The 17,492-nt window shown below is 37.4% G+C and overlaps 1 protein-coding gene across 8 annotated transcripts in view; it reads right to left on the reverse strand.

The window, feature by feature from the left end:
- Positions 1-9,329: 9,329 nt before the first annotated feature.
- Positions 9,330-17,492, reverse strand: part of IL13RA2 (interleukin 13 receptor subunit alpha 2) — a 63,284-nt gene continuing 55,121 nt past the window's right edge. For 6 of the 8 annotated variants that reach the window (XM_078363120.1, XM_078363122.1, XM_078363121.1 and 3 more), the window contains 5 exons: positions 16,016-16,200; positions 14,867-15,012; positions 13,248-13,392; positions 10,539-10,657; positions 9,330-9,447 (listed from right to left, as the gene is read on the reverse strand). In XM_078363120.1, coding sequence (XP_078219246.1) covers positions 9,397-9,447; positions 10,539-10,657; positions 13,248-13,392; positions 14,867-15,012; positions 16,016-16,200 — 646 coding nt within the window. In that variant the 3' untranslated portion in view covers positions 9,330-9,396. The remainder of the gene's footprint in view (positions 9,448-10,538; positions 10,658-13,247; positions 13,393-14,866; positions 15,013-16,015; positions 16,201-17,492) is intronic. The other 2 variants (XM_078363123.1, XM_078363124.1) reach the window with 1 other exon arrangement.

The raw sequence follows: 17,492 nt of genomic DNA on the forward strand, positions 1-17,492 counted from the left end.
CCCTATAAAATCCCTAATAATAATTATACAAGAAACAAAAATAAAATGAATAATTCAGTACTTTCTATGTGCTAGACACCACATGCATTATCTCATGCATGTAAAAATGAGTTAGATACCGTTAATATCCCAATTTGACAGACGAGAAAATGAGCCCTTAGAAAGATTAAGTAAATTGCCCATGGTCACACAGTTGTTATACAGCACCTAGTATGTGCTTGAAACTGTGGCAGTAAATTTATAAGCACACTATCATTTAACCTTCATACCGACCTACCAAAAGGTAACATTATTCATATAATACACATGGAGAAACTGAAGCTCAAAAAATTGATTGAAATTGTCAATGATTATACAAGTAGAAAGATGCAGAGGCAGGATTCAGATCTAGATTTCTCTGATTCTAAAGCTGTATGCTGTGCTTAACCACTGGTAGTTTCCAGGTATTCCCTATAGAACGCCATAGCTCTGCATGCCTGGGTCAACACGACTATGTTAAAGGGAGGACCCAGCAGGGATTGCCGAAGGGAGACTGCATTGGTCAGTTCTCACGCTGCTAATAAAGATATACCTGAGACTGGGTAAGTTATAAAGAAAAAGAGTTTTAATGGACTTACAGTTCCAGATGACTGGGGAGGTCTCACAATCATGGCAGAAGGCAAAGGAGAAGCAAAGTTACGTCTTACATGGTGGCAGGCAAGACCGTGTGTCCTTTATAAAGGACAGGCAAGACTGTCCTTTATAAAACCATCAGATTTCACGAGATTTATTCACTATCATGAGAACAGCATAGGAAAAACTCGCCCCCATGATTCAACGACCTCCCTCTGGGTCCCTCATATGACATGTAAGGATTATGGGAGCTACATTTCAAGATGAGATTTGAGTGGGGATGAAACAGCCAAACCATATCACCCACAAAGGAATTATGCCTTTCTTTCCCACTTCTCTTATAATAGTGCCACTTTGGGTTTATCCATTTTCTATTTTAGTGTTAAGACCACCAAACCCACGCCAGCCACAAAATCCCAACCATGACCAAATCTCTCACACTAGAAGAAGGAGGAAACAAGAACTTTTCAAGTGTATATACAGTGTTTCAAAACACGTTGAAATCTGAAGTCTTTATAAAGTGATTTTACTCATTTGCCAAAGGATTTGCTTTGTTATAGACACCTTGTCACAGCTGTTTCATTGTCAAAAATGAGTAAAAGAACATTCTAGCTATTATCTTTGCCTCCCCTCATCTTATCTATTTACATCCTTGGAAAATAGAGGGGCTGAGTGACTGAGTTTAAAAAGGTATTAATAGTTTATTTGCTTGGTTAGCTGAAATACGGACTAAAAGATGGTCCATTGTGAATTAACTGAAAGTGCTGATCTCCCTCCATTTAATGTAGAGGAAGGAATCCAAAGGCTTAGGGAGATTGGAATGGTGGAGTCGATTAGTTACATTAGATCTACTCATCCCAGCTTGGAGGGTCCAGAAAATATACCCTTGACCAATGCCTTGTGAAATAGATTTGTGAGGGCAGCAAGTGCATCTTTGAAGAGCTCTGGATCCAATTATTCCCATTGTACAAAATTTAAATTTTGTAGTTGAGTGACTATGGTCCCAACTGTTAGATCTGACATACAGAGAAGAGCAATTACAGGGCTCTTCAACAGTTTGAGGAGTCCCTGTGCCCTTGTGACCATGGGCAACACTGTCAGTGGCAATTTGGAAACTTCCTGCGGATAGAGAACTGGGTGGACAGCTCATGCAAGCATGCCCACGCTTCCCTCACACCTTTACTGAGATGGGAGGTGTCACACTGGCTGTGGATTCATGGTGGGCCACTGCTCTACCCAGGGATTCTCTGCCCTTGAATCACCACACCACCAGATCCCCCGCAAATATGCCCCACAATCCACTCTGACTCTGGCAAGCACAGGGGACCAACAGGTCCCTGGAAAGTTGCAGGACCCCTGGAGATCTAATTTTAGGTAGGGGCCACCCATAAGGGACAGTAACACAGCCCACCAGAGTCCCCCTTAGGACAAAGGAAACACAGGTGTGGCACCAGTCACTGAAGGGGGTAGCCCCAGCAGCCAGGAGTGGATTTGGAGAGGGAGTCGACTCCCACTCCCCTTGTCTACTGTTTTGGATACAACAGAGGTTCTCTGAACTGGTTGCCAGTGCATATGCACCTGGAGAAAGTGCTTTTTGCACTTCACATGGTAGCTCCATCACCACTGAAAATGAGCCCACACAACTTGGGCTTGCATGAAGAATGGGGCTCAACTCACCCTCCCTACACAGAATGGCAGTGTCTTGGTAGTGGAGGGCAAACAAACCACAAGAGTTGTTAGACCAGAGGAGAAAGCTCTGCCCCAAGCTCATTTTGATGAAAGTATTACAGTAGGTAGCTAGTCAGGCATGAGAAAGGCAAGAGAGGGCTCCCCCTTACATCCCACCAGAAAAGTTAAGTGACCATCAGGTGGTGGTCAGACAGTTAACTGTCCCTTTAAAATAATAATTAGACACAGCCAGCACCAGGGGAAGGCAGTTTCCCTATAGATAGGAAACACATGAAACTGGTGATCAGCACCTTTTGATCTTCAGGAGTTGGGCGAGTGGGCTCACACATGCACATTAAGAGCAAAATGGCAGATTTTAACTGGTATATGACCCTCCAGGGGTGTTCCACCAGAAAAGGGATGCAAGACACCAGAAGTAAGCCAGCATAGAAAATCCTAAGTCCAACATCAAACAGGGCACTTTACCTCCAAGTTGGCTGCTTGGCCCTCTTCCAATTGTACTTTACTTTCTTCTTATTCCTGCTCTAAAGCTTTTTGATACATGCTCATTTCTGCTCTAAAACTTGCCTCAGTCTCTTCTTCAGCCTTATGCCCCTCAGTAAAATTCTTTCTTCTGAGAAGGCAAGAATTGAGCTTGCTACAGACCTGTATGGATTCGCCACTGGTAACAATAGCTGCCAGAGCTGTATATCTGTGCCTCCTATCCTTTCGCCAGAAGTCAAAAGACAACGTCTATTCAAACTAAAGGTCATGAGCCCTGGAACACGGGCATGATAGGGAAGAAGATCACTTTCCTGCCTGCTCAGGAGGAAGAGCTGGTGCACTCTCACCTTCCCAGCCCTACAACTGAGACCTCAGCACACTCCAACACAATTTCCCAAACACATTGGGGCAGGTGTTTCTACTGATTAGCCTACCTAAGGACAAACTGGATCTTACTCTTAGGAGTCGCCTACAGACTGAAGCCTGAAATGCACCACCAAATAACATGCTTCCAGAAGGGCATAGTGCTAGTGCACAAGATAAGCTTCCTGAGACCTCCACACCCTCAGCCCTGCAAGAGATAGTGTGTTGGCTCATACGTTCAGTACATGACTACAACAAGCAGCAAGGAAAAAAGAAAGGACAGAAAAGAGACAAATTGTTTGGAAATCAAACTCTTCTCTCAATTAATGAGTAAACGTTTTGCCTTTTTAAAATTTTTGAATTATTTTGGCTAAATGAGTGACTGATGGTAACCTGGGATTTGATATTTGGCAAACGTTCCAAAATTAAATTATAAATTGTGTCTTTTTCTGACCTAATTAATCTTTTAGGCATTAGGTCCCCTAAAGTCCAAAACTAACATATTTGGTTTATTTGGTATAAAAACCATATGACTTAGTGTATGTTATCAATTTTTACATGCCACGGAAGTAACCAAAATTTCCCTTGTCAATTGTGGCTTTAATAGTGGCAGTCATTAACTAAAACTGTTTGTCATCCATGGACAACTGTTGTCTTGTTTGGGTCCTCTTTAGCATGTGGTTGTATCATCAGCTATACAACTCTAACAGGTGTTCTTGAATTCAGTTTTCTAATAACTTTGGAAATTGTGACATTAGAATGGAGGAAAAGACTTTCAGGACTCTCATGGAGAGCTGAAATGTTCATAAATACCAAACATAACAGGAGTTAACTGCATGGACTGAACTAATAGAAGACTGAAGTAATCTTTTTGACTTTGCTTAAAACACTGCTTATCCTTTGTTTTATTTTATAGAGTCCAGAAAACTTTTCTTTCGAGCTGTTTACAGCTTTTAACAATTGATTAAAATATACTTATTTAAAGAAAAGTTGAAGAGTATTTCTCTCTACCTTATTTCTCCAAATTTGGAAATTAGTGAATATTCTTAACTTATGGCAACATAGTTATTTATGTAAGTGCAATAATTATCTGTTTTCTTTTGCAACAGGACACAATTGGAGAAACGGTTTTACCAAGGCTTTGACTGAAATGGCATGCTTTCCTTTAAGGAATCAAATCTGACATATAAAGCCAATAAAAGCCCCTTGGGAAAACAGGCCTCATACCTTGTTTACACAGTCCCTGTACAGGGTTTCTGACCTGTGGTAAGTAAAGAATGCCACTTTCCAACAGGCCCAGGAGCCCTAAGTTATCTTAGGATCTCAAGAGGAAAGGAATTTACCCAACTTACAGGTATTTGAGGAAAAACACCAGGGCTCAGCTTTAAAAAAGTCTTATCTGAGATTTCTTTTATGGAACGAAGTTCCATCAAAGCCAATTTTAAAAAGCCTATATGAAGGCTGGGCATGGCGGCTCATGCCTGTAATCCCAGCACTTTGGGAGACCAAGTGGGCATATCACCTGAGGTCAGGAGTTTGAGACCAGCCTGGCCAACATGGTAACACACTGTCTCTACTGAAAGTACAAAATTAGCAGGGCATGTTGGCACATGTCTGTAATCCCAGCTACTTGGGAGGCTAAGGCAGGAGAATTGCTTGAACCTAGAAGGCAAAGGTTGCAGTGATCGGAGGTTGCGTCATTGAACTTCAGCCTGGGCAACAAGAGCAAAACTCTGTCTCAAAAAAAAAAAAAACATTTTAAGCCTATGTGAAAAATAATTATTTTTGCTATACTTTATACAAATAATCAGGCCAAGTATAATAAAGCAAATCAGTCTCATCATGATTTGCCTTTAGTAAAAATCGGTGACTAGAGAGAGAAAAAAATTGTTTCAAAAACTATGGTACACCTGGTACTAGACTATAGTCTCATTAGTTGTTTTTAAGGTTTTTTTTTCTGCAACTTTGACTATTTACTTCTTTGAACCAATCAGTATTCTCTGCAGCTCAGAAGAAACAAGAAGGGCAGCTAATGTAAAAATCCACATTATATGTATTATAATCGGCTAGCAACCCTATATTAGCTTGGTTCCAACAATTGCCCAATTCATGGAAAGCTTTCTTATTTAGATTACTTGGGGTCATTTTACTTATTTTGCTTTACTGTTGTGGAATATATTGCTGTCATACTCTTTGTTTAGGGGTGTAGGATAAGCTTACTCAGTGTAAGGGTTTCTTACATTGAACCCTTATTAATCTTTCCGATATCACATTTTGTCAGAACTCAGAATTATGAATGGCCCTCACCATACTGACTCTTTCTGAGCTCCTCTCTACCCCAAATACGAGATCCTAGTAGGCAGAAATATCATCGCCCCTGTTCAGCCTGAAGAAGTTACAGAAGATGAATCTTCGTACCTCTACAACCCTCAGGATTAAGGGTTCCCTTGTAAAAGGAAGGAAGAAATATGTCAGAGGTGTTTATACCAGAGTGACTCCATCTTGAATAGGGACTGGGTAAAATAAGGCTGAGATCTACTGGGCTGCATTCCAAGGAGGTTAGACATTCTTAGTCACAGGGTGAGATAGGAAGTCAGCACAAGATACAGATCACAAAGACCTTGCAGATAAAACAGATTGCAATAAAAAGCTGACCAAAACCTGCCAAAAGCAAGATGGCAACAAAAGTGACCTCTGGTCATCCTCACTGCTCATTATACACGGATTATAATGCATTAGCATGCTAAGAGACATTTCTGCTAGCGCCGTGACAGTTTATAAATGCAATGGCAACGTCAAGAAGTTACCCTATCTGGTCAAAACAGGGGAGCAACCCTCAGTTCCAGGAATTGCCCACTCATGAATAATCTGCCCCTTGTTTGGTACTAATCCAGAAATAACCACAAAAATGGCCAACCAGCAGCCCTCGGGACTGCTTTGCCTATGGAATAGCCAGTCTTTTAGTCCTTTAGTTTCCTAATAAAGTCACTTTCACTTCAAAAGAAGATTCAAATAGTATATATAAAGCACCTAGCACTGAAGCTGTCTTATAGCAGACACTTGATAAATGGTACTGCTCTCCCTTTCAAGCAGATGACTAACTCAGTCTGGATAGCTATATATTTACACTAGCACAATGTCTGGTATCCAGTATGTGTGCAATAAATGTTTAACTTGATTGAAGGATGAGTGAATGTATGGAAGGATGTCTGGTTAAAGTGATGTATAAGGTTTCAATTACTGATTTATCAATATAAAAATATGGATGATGCTTAGGTTTTACTAGTACAACCTGAAAGACTAATTAGAACTGATGGTGGCTTTCAGGAGTGGCTACATAATTGCCAGGCAATGATGAAGAGTAAAATATGTGGCCTCTTCAGAAATTATTAAGAAATTCAAGATGGCAGGAGTAGATCATTAAATCATGTTTGGGCCCCTTCCAAGCAGGGGGCCCTGTGTAATTGCACAGGACATATACTCAGGAAGCTATCCTTGCTCACTTTAGCCCTACAGTAGAGTCCTGAGGGACTTAGCCATACCGTAGAGTCCTCAGGGACTCCTTCTGTGCCAGGTGTTAGTCCTTAGTTGCTAGATCTTGGGACTTGGGAAATCCTAGGAGAAAGGATTCAAAGAGAGGGGCTGGGGCAGCCCCAGGTGGCAGAAGACAGATGGGCAGGAGGGGGCAATGACTTAAGCCACTGTCTGTGTACCAAGTATTTGGGAAATATTCAATACCTTGAAACTCCCTCATAATGCAAAAAGAAAAAAAAATTAGAGTTCAAAAAATTTAACTTCAGCTGGATATAGTGGCACACACCTATAGACCCAGCTACTTGGGAGACTGAGCCAGAAGGATGACTTGAGCCCAGGAATTCAAGTCGCTTAGGCAACATAGCAAGAACTTGTCTCAAAAAAAATCAATTGTGATCATTAAAAAAATCAGGAGACAACAGATGCTGGAGAGGATGTGGAGAAAGGAGAAATAGTAATGCTTTTACACTGTTGGTGGGAGTGTAAATTAGTTCAACCGTTGTGGAAGACAGTGTGGTGATTTCTCAAGGACCTAGGAATAGAAATTCCATTTGACCCAGCAATCCCATTACTGGGTATATACATAAAGGATTATAAATTGTTCTGTTATAAAGACACATGTACACGTATGTTCATTGCAGTACTGTTTACAATAGCAAGACTTGGAATCAATCCAAAAGCCCATCAATGATAGACTCGATAAAGAAAATGTGGCACATATGCACCGTGGAATACTATGCAGCCATAAAAAGGACGAGTTTATGTCCTTTGCAGGGACATGGATGAAGCTGAAAACCATCACTCTCAGCAAACTGACACGAGAACAGAAAACCAAACACTGCATGTTCTCACTCATAAGTGGGTGTTGAACAATGAGAACACATGGACGCAGGGAAGGGAACATCACACACTGGGGCCTGTTGGGGGTGGGGAGCTAGGGGAGGGATAGCAAGGGGTGGGGAAATTGAGAAGAGATAACATTAGGAGCAATACCTAATGTAGATGACGGGGGAATGGATGCAGCAAACCACCATGGCATGTGTATACCTATGTAACAATTCTGCACGATCTGCACATGTACCCCAGAACTTAAAGTATAATAATAAAAAAATTAAAAATTAAAAAAAGATTTAGGTTTACATTATTGTAATATTAATAAACTTACATATCTACCAGGTCAGGAGTTCCAGGGGTCTTTGTGCAGGGTCCAATCTATACATATTTGGTGCCAATTGATTCCATTTTGTTGAGGCAATTCTGATTGGGGCTTCCAGGTTTATGGTACAGAATTCAGAATTCCTTTAATCAGTAGGGCTTGTTGTACATGCACTAAACAAGGGAATTGGAATACTAGGTTTCCAAGATGCATGCAGCCTCTCAGGATGAGGTAGCCTGCCATAACCCTACCTCACCTTGACGTCTTCACATCACATTCCTCCTTCCTCCCCTGCACCCCTCAACTCACTAAGAACAACCAGCAAGCTCTAGTTTGACAGTAATTGCCAATCATATTGCATCTTAAGTCACACTATCACAGGAGTTTTAATGTTTAACAAGGACAAGGCTACTTAGGGAAATGGTGTTACATCGTATCATTGATTACAAGTTACAGTAAAGGATGATATTCTGGTTTACACTTCCGTTTTAGCTTTTTTTTCATCTTTTAGAGATGATCAGTGGCAATGATGAACATAGCTGTAGCTACCCTTCCCATGAGCTTACCTCTGCATTATATTATTTTAACATTTTTTATTCTAAAATACTGCTATAAATCAGTGCTTTTCAAGTTGAGAGTGCAAATGAATCATCTGGGAATACTCTTAAAATGCGAATTGCTAAATGAGTAAGTTGGGGTTGGAGCAATTCTAATAAGCTCCCAGGTAATGGCCACTCTACTTTGAATAGTACTAAATAGAAACTAGTCCAAATTAAAGCTGTGCTCTTGATTATATTCTATAATCTTGATTGGAGTCCATTATTCCCTAAGTTTTAAAGCAATTATCGACACCTAGGGTGCCACATTCTCTGAAGGTTGGGTGTCCTTTTAGAAAGCTTCTTACTAATTTCAGAGGTTTGTGCCTTTTGTTCCTTGAACCAAAAACAAATCCACCCCATCAGAAAATATAGGAAACTCTCAAGCTTTTACTGTGTAGTTTGTGACTTCCCATTTTTAAAATATGATTTCTAATCATTTTATTACTTTTAACCTTTTAAGCACTGCATTCTTCCCCCATTTTTCTTCATGAAATGCAAAGCATATATTTAGGACTATGAATGTATTTCAAACTTCTTGCTCCCTGGTACTTTTCACAGGTTACATTTAAAGCCAAACAATTTTTTGATAATGTATACTTTCATCCCAAGTGCAGCTTAAAACAAACAATAACAAAAGCTAGAATCTCATCTTCCAAGATTTGGCAATATCTCTGTGACTTAGTGCAAGCTGTGAAGTCACATTGTTTTATTAATACATCATAAATATAAAACCTGGTTCATACCTTGATTTCTCTACATACAGCACTCTTACAATGAATTTATGAGAAAAGAAACTGTTAATAGAATTCAGAAACTGTACTACTAGCTGAGGCTTTGAGTACTCAAAAGCCTATTTAAATAAAACAATACTTTTAAATAAGATGTATTCAACATTTGCAGGAAAAATTCACTTTATTGAGACTCGTATTTAACATTTGGCCATGACTGGAAACTGGTGAGTCAATAGCATGTCTCTTGAAACATGAACTCTTCATTCATCATGGAAAAATTCTGGAATTTAGAAAGAACTGTGTTATTAACAAATCATCATTAATAACACAAACTATTTCACTGAGTATTAACAACTCAGAGAATAAGCACAAGAGCATTCAGCAAACAGTGAAGCATTCTATACACATTCATGTTTCCATCTTGAAAAGATGGCATTGAGGTATTTTTCTTAGCGGGGCACAGTGGCTGGCACCTGTAATCCCAGCATGTTGGGAGGCCAAGATGGGAGGAATAGCTTGAGCCCAGGAGTTCAAGGCCAGCCTAGGCAAAATAGTGGGACTCTATCTCTATAGAAAAATTAAAAATTAGCCACCATGCCTGGCTAATTTTTAAATATTTTTTAGAGATAGAACCCAGCTGTGGTGGTGTATGCCTATAGTCCCAGCTACCCAGGAGGCTGAGGTGGGAGGATTGCTTGACCCAGGATACCAAGGCTGCAGTAAATCATGATTGCACCACTCCTCTCCAGCCTGAGTGACAGAATGAAACCCTATCTCAAAAATATATTTTTCCCCAGATTACAGCTCCTCCTTATAGCCCCCCAACCCCTAGTGACCCTACTGTTTTCTGAAATTCTATAACATTATCTGTACAACTCAAATGGCAATCATCTAAAATAATCTCAAAGGTTATATTTTTTTGTATGGATGCTGCCTGCCTTAGCTTGAGTGTGTGCTCCAAAGGCAGGCACCATGTTTTATTATTTGTATGTGGTCTTGTGCCTGTGACACACTGGTAATATGTTTCAGTTCATGACCATTGGTTTATGACCAATTCACTCTTCTCTTTATCCCAATCCTGCTTTTCTCTTGTAACTCTCTCCTTATGCCACTCTCCAATCTAGAGTCAAATAGTATTGCATGTTCTAAAGTTTGATTTTGAAAAAAGTAAATCCACCTCAAAATGTAGTATTGAAAGGTTAATTTTTTAATTACTTTATTTTCTGAAGATATCATCATAATCCATACAGAATCAATTGTACACCCACAGTGAACAGGCAAAATTATAAAGTGTAGCTCCATCAGCTCTAATGCAGAACATTTTAAAAATCTCCTATCTCAGACTAAACATCATAATGTTACACATCTCACCATTTCTAAGGAGGTGTTTGGCTTATTCAAAAGTAGACCAGTTATAAATACAACAAATATTGAGATAAAACCAAGTGGTACCAAGAAAAGTAGCAAAGCTTTTTTCAATAGGTCTTCACCTAGGATTAAAAATCACACAAAAAGGGGAAGTATTAGATATTTATTACTGTTTTTGAAACTGAATTATTGTATAAATAGTGAAGAAGTGACTTAAGCTCGGAAACCCCTGCCATATTTGCCAGTGCATTAATACCACAGCTGTGCTTGAGTATAGCATTCCTTTCATTTGTGCACTTTTTATATAGAACATGTACTTTACTGAACTGTGACATATTTCATTTGCAGTTAGAAAAATAACTTCCCAAAGCACAATTCTTCTTTCCTGACATGATTTTGTGTAAAATTTGACCTTGTGATTTATCCATTTAAAAATGACAAAATGTTAGCCTAGTGATTAGACAAACATGTCTTCTGTGTCTCTTAACTCTCAGTAGGTCAAACATGTACTTAGAGCATAGGATACTGTATTGACCAAGAGTTATCCTTCAATAAAAATTCCTGTATGAGTAATGGAAATAGTCTTTTAAGGTTACCTTTTAAAAGTTGTCACATATTTTAAAGATTAAAGAGAGGGATAAGGTTTTTCTTTTCTTTTTAATTTTGGTTTGTTATTTTAAGGATGGAGTTTTAATGGTTCTTCTGCATAGTAAGAAATGAGCAATCAGTAGGCAAACTTAAAAAGTAGATGAAGTTTGGCCTCCCCAAATAGTACCTCTCACTTGTTTTGGAGTAATACAAAAGATCTTGAATCTTAGCCACACACCTACAAACCTCCCTTGATCCCACTTTTTCTTTGTCTTATATCTTTACTATCTTGTTTTTCACTAGAAAATTATCAGTCAAATTCACGTTCAGATAAGATTTGCAAGAATATAATACAGAAGAATGACTAAGTTATCTGTCATACACAATTAACAGTGGGAAGGCAGGAAGCTCCTTTGCTGAAGTTCTACTGGCTTTCCCTATACAGAATCAATCCTGAAGAGGATATATTTTTATTTCCAAAAGTATTATTGCCCTATTTTTCTATAACTTGAAAAATCCAATAAGAAATGTCCTAAAGAAATGAGACCACATGCAACTCAATAAATTCTTTGCTCCTAATTTCAAAGTCATTATGATTCTATGAAGAGGGCCAGGCACAGTGACTCATGCCCATAATCTCACTTTGGGAGGCCGAGGTGGGTAGAACTCCTGAGGCCAGGAGTTCAAGACCAGCCTAGCCAACATGGCGAAACTCTATCTCTACTAAAGATACAGAAATTAGTCAGTTATGGTGGTGCATGTCTGTAATCCCAGCTACTTGGGATGCTGAGGCACAAGAATCACTTGAACCTGAGAGGCGGAGGTTACAGGGAGATCATGCCATTGCACTCCAGCCTGAGGGATGGAGCAAGATTCTGTACCCCAAAAAAAAGAAGAAGAGATATCCCTCAAAACAAAAGAAATCTTAGTCATCACTATCACTGATAAGACTGCATGTAAAATACAGGAAAGAATATATATTTTGAGGATATAGCTAAAAACTCATCATATCCACTTTATATGATGCATTGACTAATGACAAGATATATTCAAGACATAACTTTAGAGTTTCCTGATTTTTTAAAACAGTGACAAAAATGAAAAATATAAAACTAGTAAGTCTTCTTTCTCATTCCATATATCTCTTGGTTGAGATTTCCTGTCTTGTTTTTTTCCTCATAATCCTCAGTGATTAAATAATTTGTTAGGCTTCTTTGTTTATTGCCTATTTCTACCCAATTTGGTATAAAATATAAATTCCCCGAGGGTAGAGATTTCTTTGCTGCCATATCTCCAATGCTTGAAAAGAGTCTGATACATAGTAGGTGCTTAATAAATATTTGAGGAATGAAAGGGATCAATGAAGCCACTATATTTGTAGTATTAATAGACATTCCACTATAGTAGAACATTATGAAAGGAGATAAATGATTGATAGATATGCCAGTATCTGTCTGTATCAACATCAATATATGTACTTATAGCTGCACCTATATCTGTGTACCTAAAAGAGCAATGCTGAGTTAATTTCCATCAATTTCAAACATTTATTAATCATTTCTACTCTTAAAGCTAATATATTGTGAAACACAATCATACTTTACCTCATTCTTTAGACTTTTAAATTTATATTGCTCTGTAATTTAAATGTCTATCATAAATCACTTTAAATCAGTGTTGGAAGTGAATGGAATGAATATGTATTTTACTAATCATGACCTCTTAATTTGAAAAATATTCCTTCGGAATAGTATTAGACACTCAGAAACAAATGTATGCTGATCTATACTTGCTTTAAGATTTCTGTTCTCTTGAATACTGAAAACATAAGAAAATATTGATTAAAATATGCTTCTGTTATCCCTTCAAAAGAACTAGGATATTATCTTTACTGACAGAAAAACAAGAATGTTAATAACAGTAGTATAACAATATTCATAGTCCTCACTGAATATTAGACTTTTAATAAATCTGTGTTCGATTGAGGTGCTTGATAACTTGTTCTCTCTGTTTACAGACTACATGGGAAAGTCTTTCACATGTAGTCTTACAAAATATACTGAAAGAAAATTAATTTTGCTAGCAAATAGCTCATTATTTAGTTACTCTCCTTTGAGCTCATACCTTCCCAGCATTGTTTATCACTCCACTCACTCCAAATTCCATCATCTGAGCAATACATATTCACTTTGCTTCTTACTAAAAAGCATAATTGTCGGGTTTCATTTGTTGTTTTCAAGGTGTACGTTTCATTTTCAACTGTAATAGTCTGAAAGTCAAGGACAAAATAAGACGCCATTATTTGATTTAATTGCAGCTAGATAGATTCCATATCTGTCCCTTTCAAAGTTGGTTTTAGTACATAAAACCTATGTATCAAAAGACTAGAAAAGCATAATCCCAGCAGTAATTAGCTCTCTGTATAATGGGGGTTTTTAAATCATTGTTTCTTCCCTTCTTTATTTATATTTTATATCTACAATGATAACGGATCACTTATAGTGAAGGGCAGCATGTGTGAGAGGGCAAAATTCCTAGGTAGCCTTGGTGTTTATAACACTCAGTATGTGGACTACAAATTTCCCAGATTCTATGAACTGGAAAATCCTACGTACACTAGTTACCAAAAGACAGAGACATCATGTGATGGAAACTATAGAGTTCATATATTAATATATAGCTTTTTCTTTTTTCCTTATTCTGATTGTTAATAAGAACAAGGAAAATCTGTATAACAACGTTAAGGGCTTGGAATAAGAATAAGGAAATAAAACCTGAATAACAGTACTCAGGGCTTGGTACAAAACAATTGTTACAGTCATGAGACTATCTCAAGGCTGGGTGATCTCAGAGTCAAAAAATCACTGAAGCAATTACTTCGATTTTGCATTTCAAAGACCTGAAGAATTTTTCTCATCCAATATATTAGCTTTTCCTTTGGTATAACTTATCTTAGGAATCAGCATGATGTAATGTAGACTTAAGAGGACTGGGAATCAGATCAGAGGTCTAGTCCTAGCAGCATAAATTGATCGTGAGTTTTCATACCTGAGATCTATAAGTCAATTCAACAACCAGTTTTCTCATCTGTATATGAAATGAATGAATTAGAACTACTGGCTCACCAATTTCTCTCTATCACTCTCTTCACTAGAAACTAATGTGTAAAAATAACATATCACAACTAACTTTTAATTGTGATATGTTTTTACTTATATCATTTGTATTTTATTTAAAAACCCAAACTATACAGAGGTTAAAGGTATCACCACATTGTTGGTGCTGGGGGTAGTAATTAGTCTTGCAACCATTGCCTACTTCCCCAGCTAGCCCTTCTTGCCTGGTAAAACCAATTATCTTGTAAGCCTGTCATACTGTAATTTTGACCTGATGGTTGTCTGGTTGTCCCTCAATAAGTGGTCTTTGGTTTTTTTGTTTGTTTGTTTTCTTTGCTTTTACTTGAGGCCTCTCCACAATCCATCTTAGGCCTTCAGCAACTTTAATTTATTGACACAAAGTTGAAAACAAGTGACTAGATAATCTTTGAGGTTCTATATAACTTTAAAAGTGGTATCATTAATTATACTTTTATCCACTCATTTATTTGGCTTTCTGGAAATTGAACTAAGATACATATCATGTTCTTTGCCTCATGTGAATGCAACTGGTTTTGGTTCTCATGTTTGGTATTTTATTTAAAAGTCTATATTTATGATTTTTCCAAATAAATGCAGCATTCATACCACCAAGGTAGTATCATCTTCTATGATCTCAATTTCATAAATGAAACACCTTGCCGGAATAGGTCCAAAAGGTATGCTCCATTTCAACTGAACTTCATATAAACTCTCCCGAGTAAGAGTAAGATAGCCTGGTGGCAAAGGTTTAACTGAAAAGCAAAAGGGAACCATTTCAACACGGAGACTGTTGAAGTTTAGTAGTAGCCTTTATCCAAAGCTAGGGATATCTAGTAACAGAAACCTCCAGGGATACACCAAGTGGCTCAATAATATTCTCTATGATGTGTATTAAAATCGAAGTTTCTTGCCAACCAAGATGAGTTTATTGACAAACTTCGTTATTTTTTTGAAAATTCATTTTTGACAAGTCACCCATTGACAAATATTTAAGCCCAAGAGAAAAGTTAGAAGACCCAAATAATTACAACCATGTTTCCATTTTGTAGCATTAAAAACAACAACCACAATCAGTACTACTACTACTTTTACAAATAGATAACTCTTACCTATGCTATGTCATAGATAACTCTATGCTATGTCAGACACTGTAAGTACCAAGGATGTAACATCATAATCTCATTCATGTCTCACAATAAACCTATGAGGTGGTCCTCTATTATCCCCATTTTATTAATAAGGAAATTGAAACAGAGATGTTAATTAACTTGTCCAAAGTCACACAACTAGAAAAATGATAGACCTAAGATTCAAACCCAGGTCTGGCAGACACTAGAACCCATCACTCTCATAACTATTACAACTGAAAATATAGACTCAGTAAATATCCAACCATTTGTCTATTGAGGCCTGGGAAAAAGTGTATTCATAATTACTCCATCACTAACACTAGACAAAAGTACTGTCTGTGTAGCAAACAAACTGAAGATGGAAAATAAAATTGTGAGTTCTAAAATGAAAATGATATCAACCTTTATTCAATTTCTTATCTTTCATACTTACATATTTAATAAAAGCTTCCTCATACACTCTGCTGACTCTCTATTTTCTTTTTTTGCATTTCCATAGCACTCTCTCTCTCTCTCTCTCTCTCTCATTCCTTCCTTCCCTTTTTCTCTCTCTCCCCTTCTTAAGTGGTTATAAATGGCCTCACTAGAAACAATAAATTTGAAGTCGTTTGTTGGTTTACATCACCTATATTTTGAAGCTGAAAAATGAAATAACTGGATCTGATAGGCTCGTCTTCTGATGATCCATTAACACAAATATAGAAATCTTTATAGTCTGATGACTCCAAATAGGGAAATCTGCATCCAATATTTTGTCCATCAGCCTTGATGTAATCAACACACTGTAATGCACGATCTAAACCCTCATACCTGTAAAAATAAGCATTGTAAGAACTGTGTTTCACAATCTCTTCCAGTATCAAGGTGCTCCATTTTCAATTGTCTTAGGATACCATGTGAGTTTAAAAATAATTTAATAATGCACAATATTTACTAAGCACCTACTATATGCCAGGCCCTATGATAAGCACTAGGGAAAAAAACAGTAGAGAAAGCAGACATAGTCCCTGATTTCATGGAGCTAACAATGTGATTAAAGTCTTTGCAAAATCTCAAAGACAAGGATTCTTACTTGTGTACTTAGGTTATACTGACTCATCAACAGTGTTTGTGAATCAAAGAATAAGATTCCTAGTAAGAAAATCTGTGATTTATATAAATGATCCTGTATGATTTTGCCTTTTAAATTATTTTACTGGTGAAGTTATTTTAAAAGAAAGCACATTTTTTTAAAGCAGACTTAGAAAATATTATGTTTAATCAAATGAATGAAAATCCCGAGGATACAATACACATCAAGAGATAAACCTCAGAAAAGCCACCTGTAGGAGGACAAAAAGAAAAGGAGGAGTTATTTGGCAACTAAATGTTTAATTTTCTTATCTCTTAAGTGAGAAATGTTACCCTATCATTTAACGTTAACCTCATTCCAGTAATAAAACTAAAAGGAACTAGGGGTAATTCCCTACTGAATTATAAAGCAACAAATGCCTAGCTATTTCCCTAAAGAATAGCTTGCAATGCAAAGCATGACATTTGTAAAAGCAGCCCAAATCCCTGTTGAAATGAGGCCAATATAGCAGCTGATAAGGTGCCAGTATAAATATCTGGATTCTACTAAATTAACTTTATGCCAAGTTTTGGCAGAGTTTGAAAAATTGTCTCTTGGTTAGTTCACCTGATTAGAGTTTGGGAAACTCGAATTCCAAGCTTAACTTCATACAGACTTATTTTGTGCCAGCAGGGAAGCCTTCTGATACCTTTATTTTCCATTCTCTAAAACGTTAATATTTATTCTTCCCTCTTTCACTAAGACGAGGATCAAATTATATTAAATATAAACTACAATGTACAGGAGGGCAGAGACTTTCTCTTATTCAAGCTTTTGTCCTTTTTATCTAGAACACTGCCTGGCATTTAAAAGATGATTAATATTTGTTGAATTAATCTTTGAAATTTATCTATCCAATTCCAGATGAGAAAACAAAGATACTAAAAGGAAAAATTACTTGCCCAAGGCCAAAAAGTTAAATGATGCTAGAGCAGGGATTAGAACCCAGATCTCAGGATTGTTAATAGTTTATAGCTTATCATTTATATAT

Source organism: Callithrix jacchus, chromosome X, assembly GCF_049354715.1.
Source record: "Callithrix jacchus isolate 240 chromosome X, calJac240_pri, whole genome shotgun sequence".
In the NCBI taxonomy this organism is placed as follows: Eukaryota; Metazoa; Chordata; class Mammalia; order Primates; family Cebidae; genus Callithrix; species Callithrix jacchus.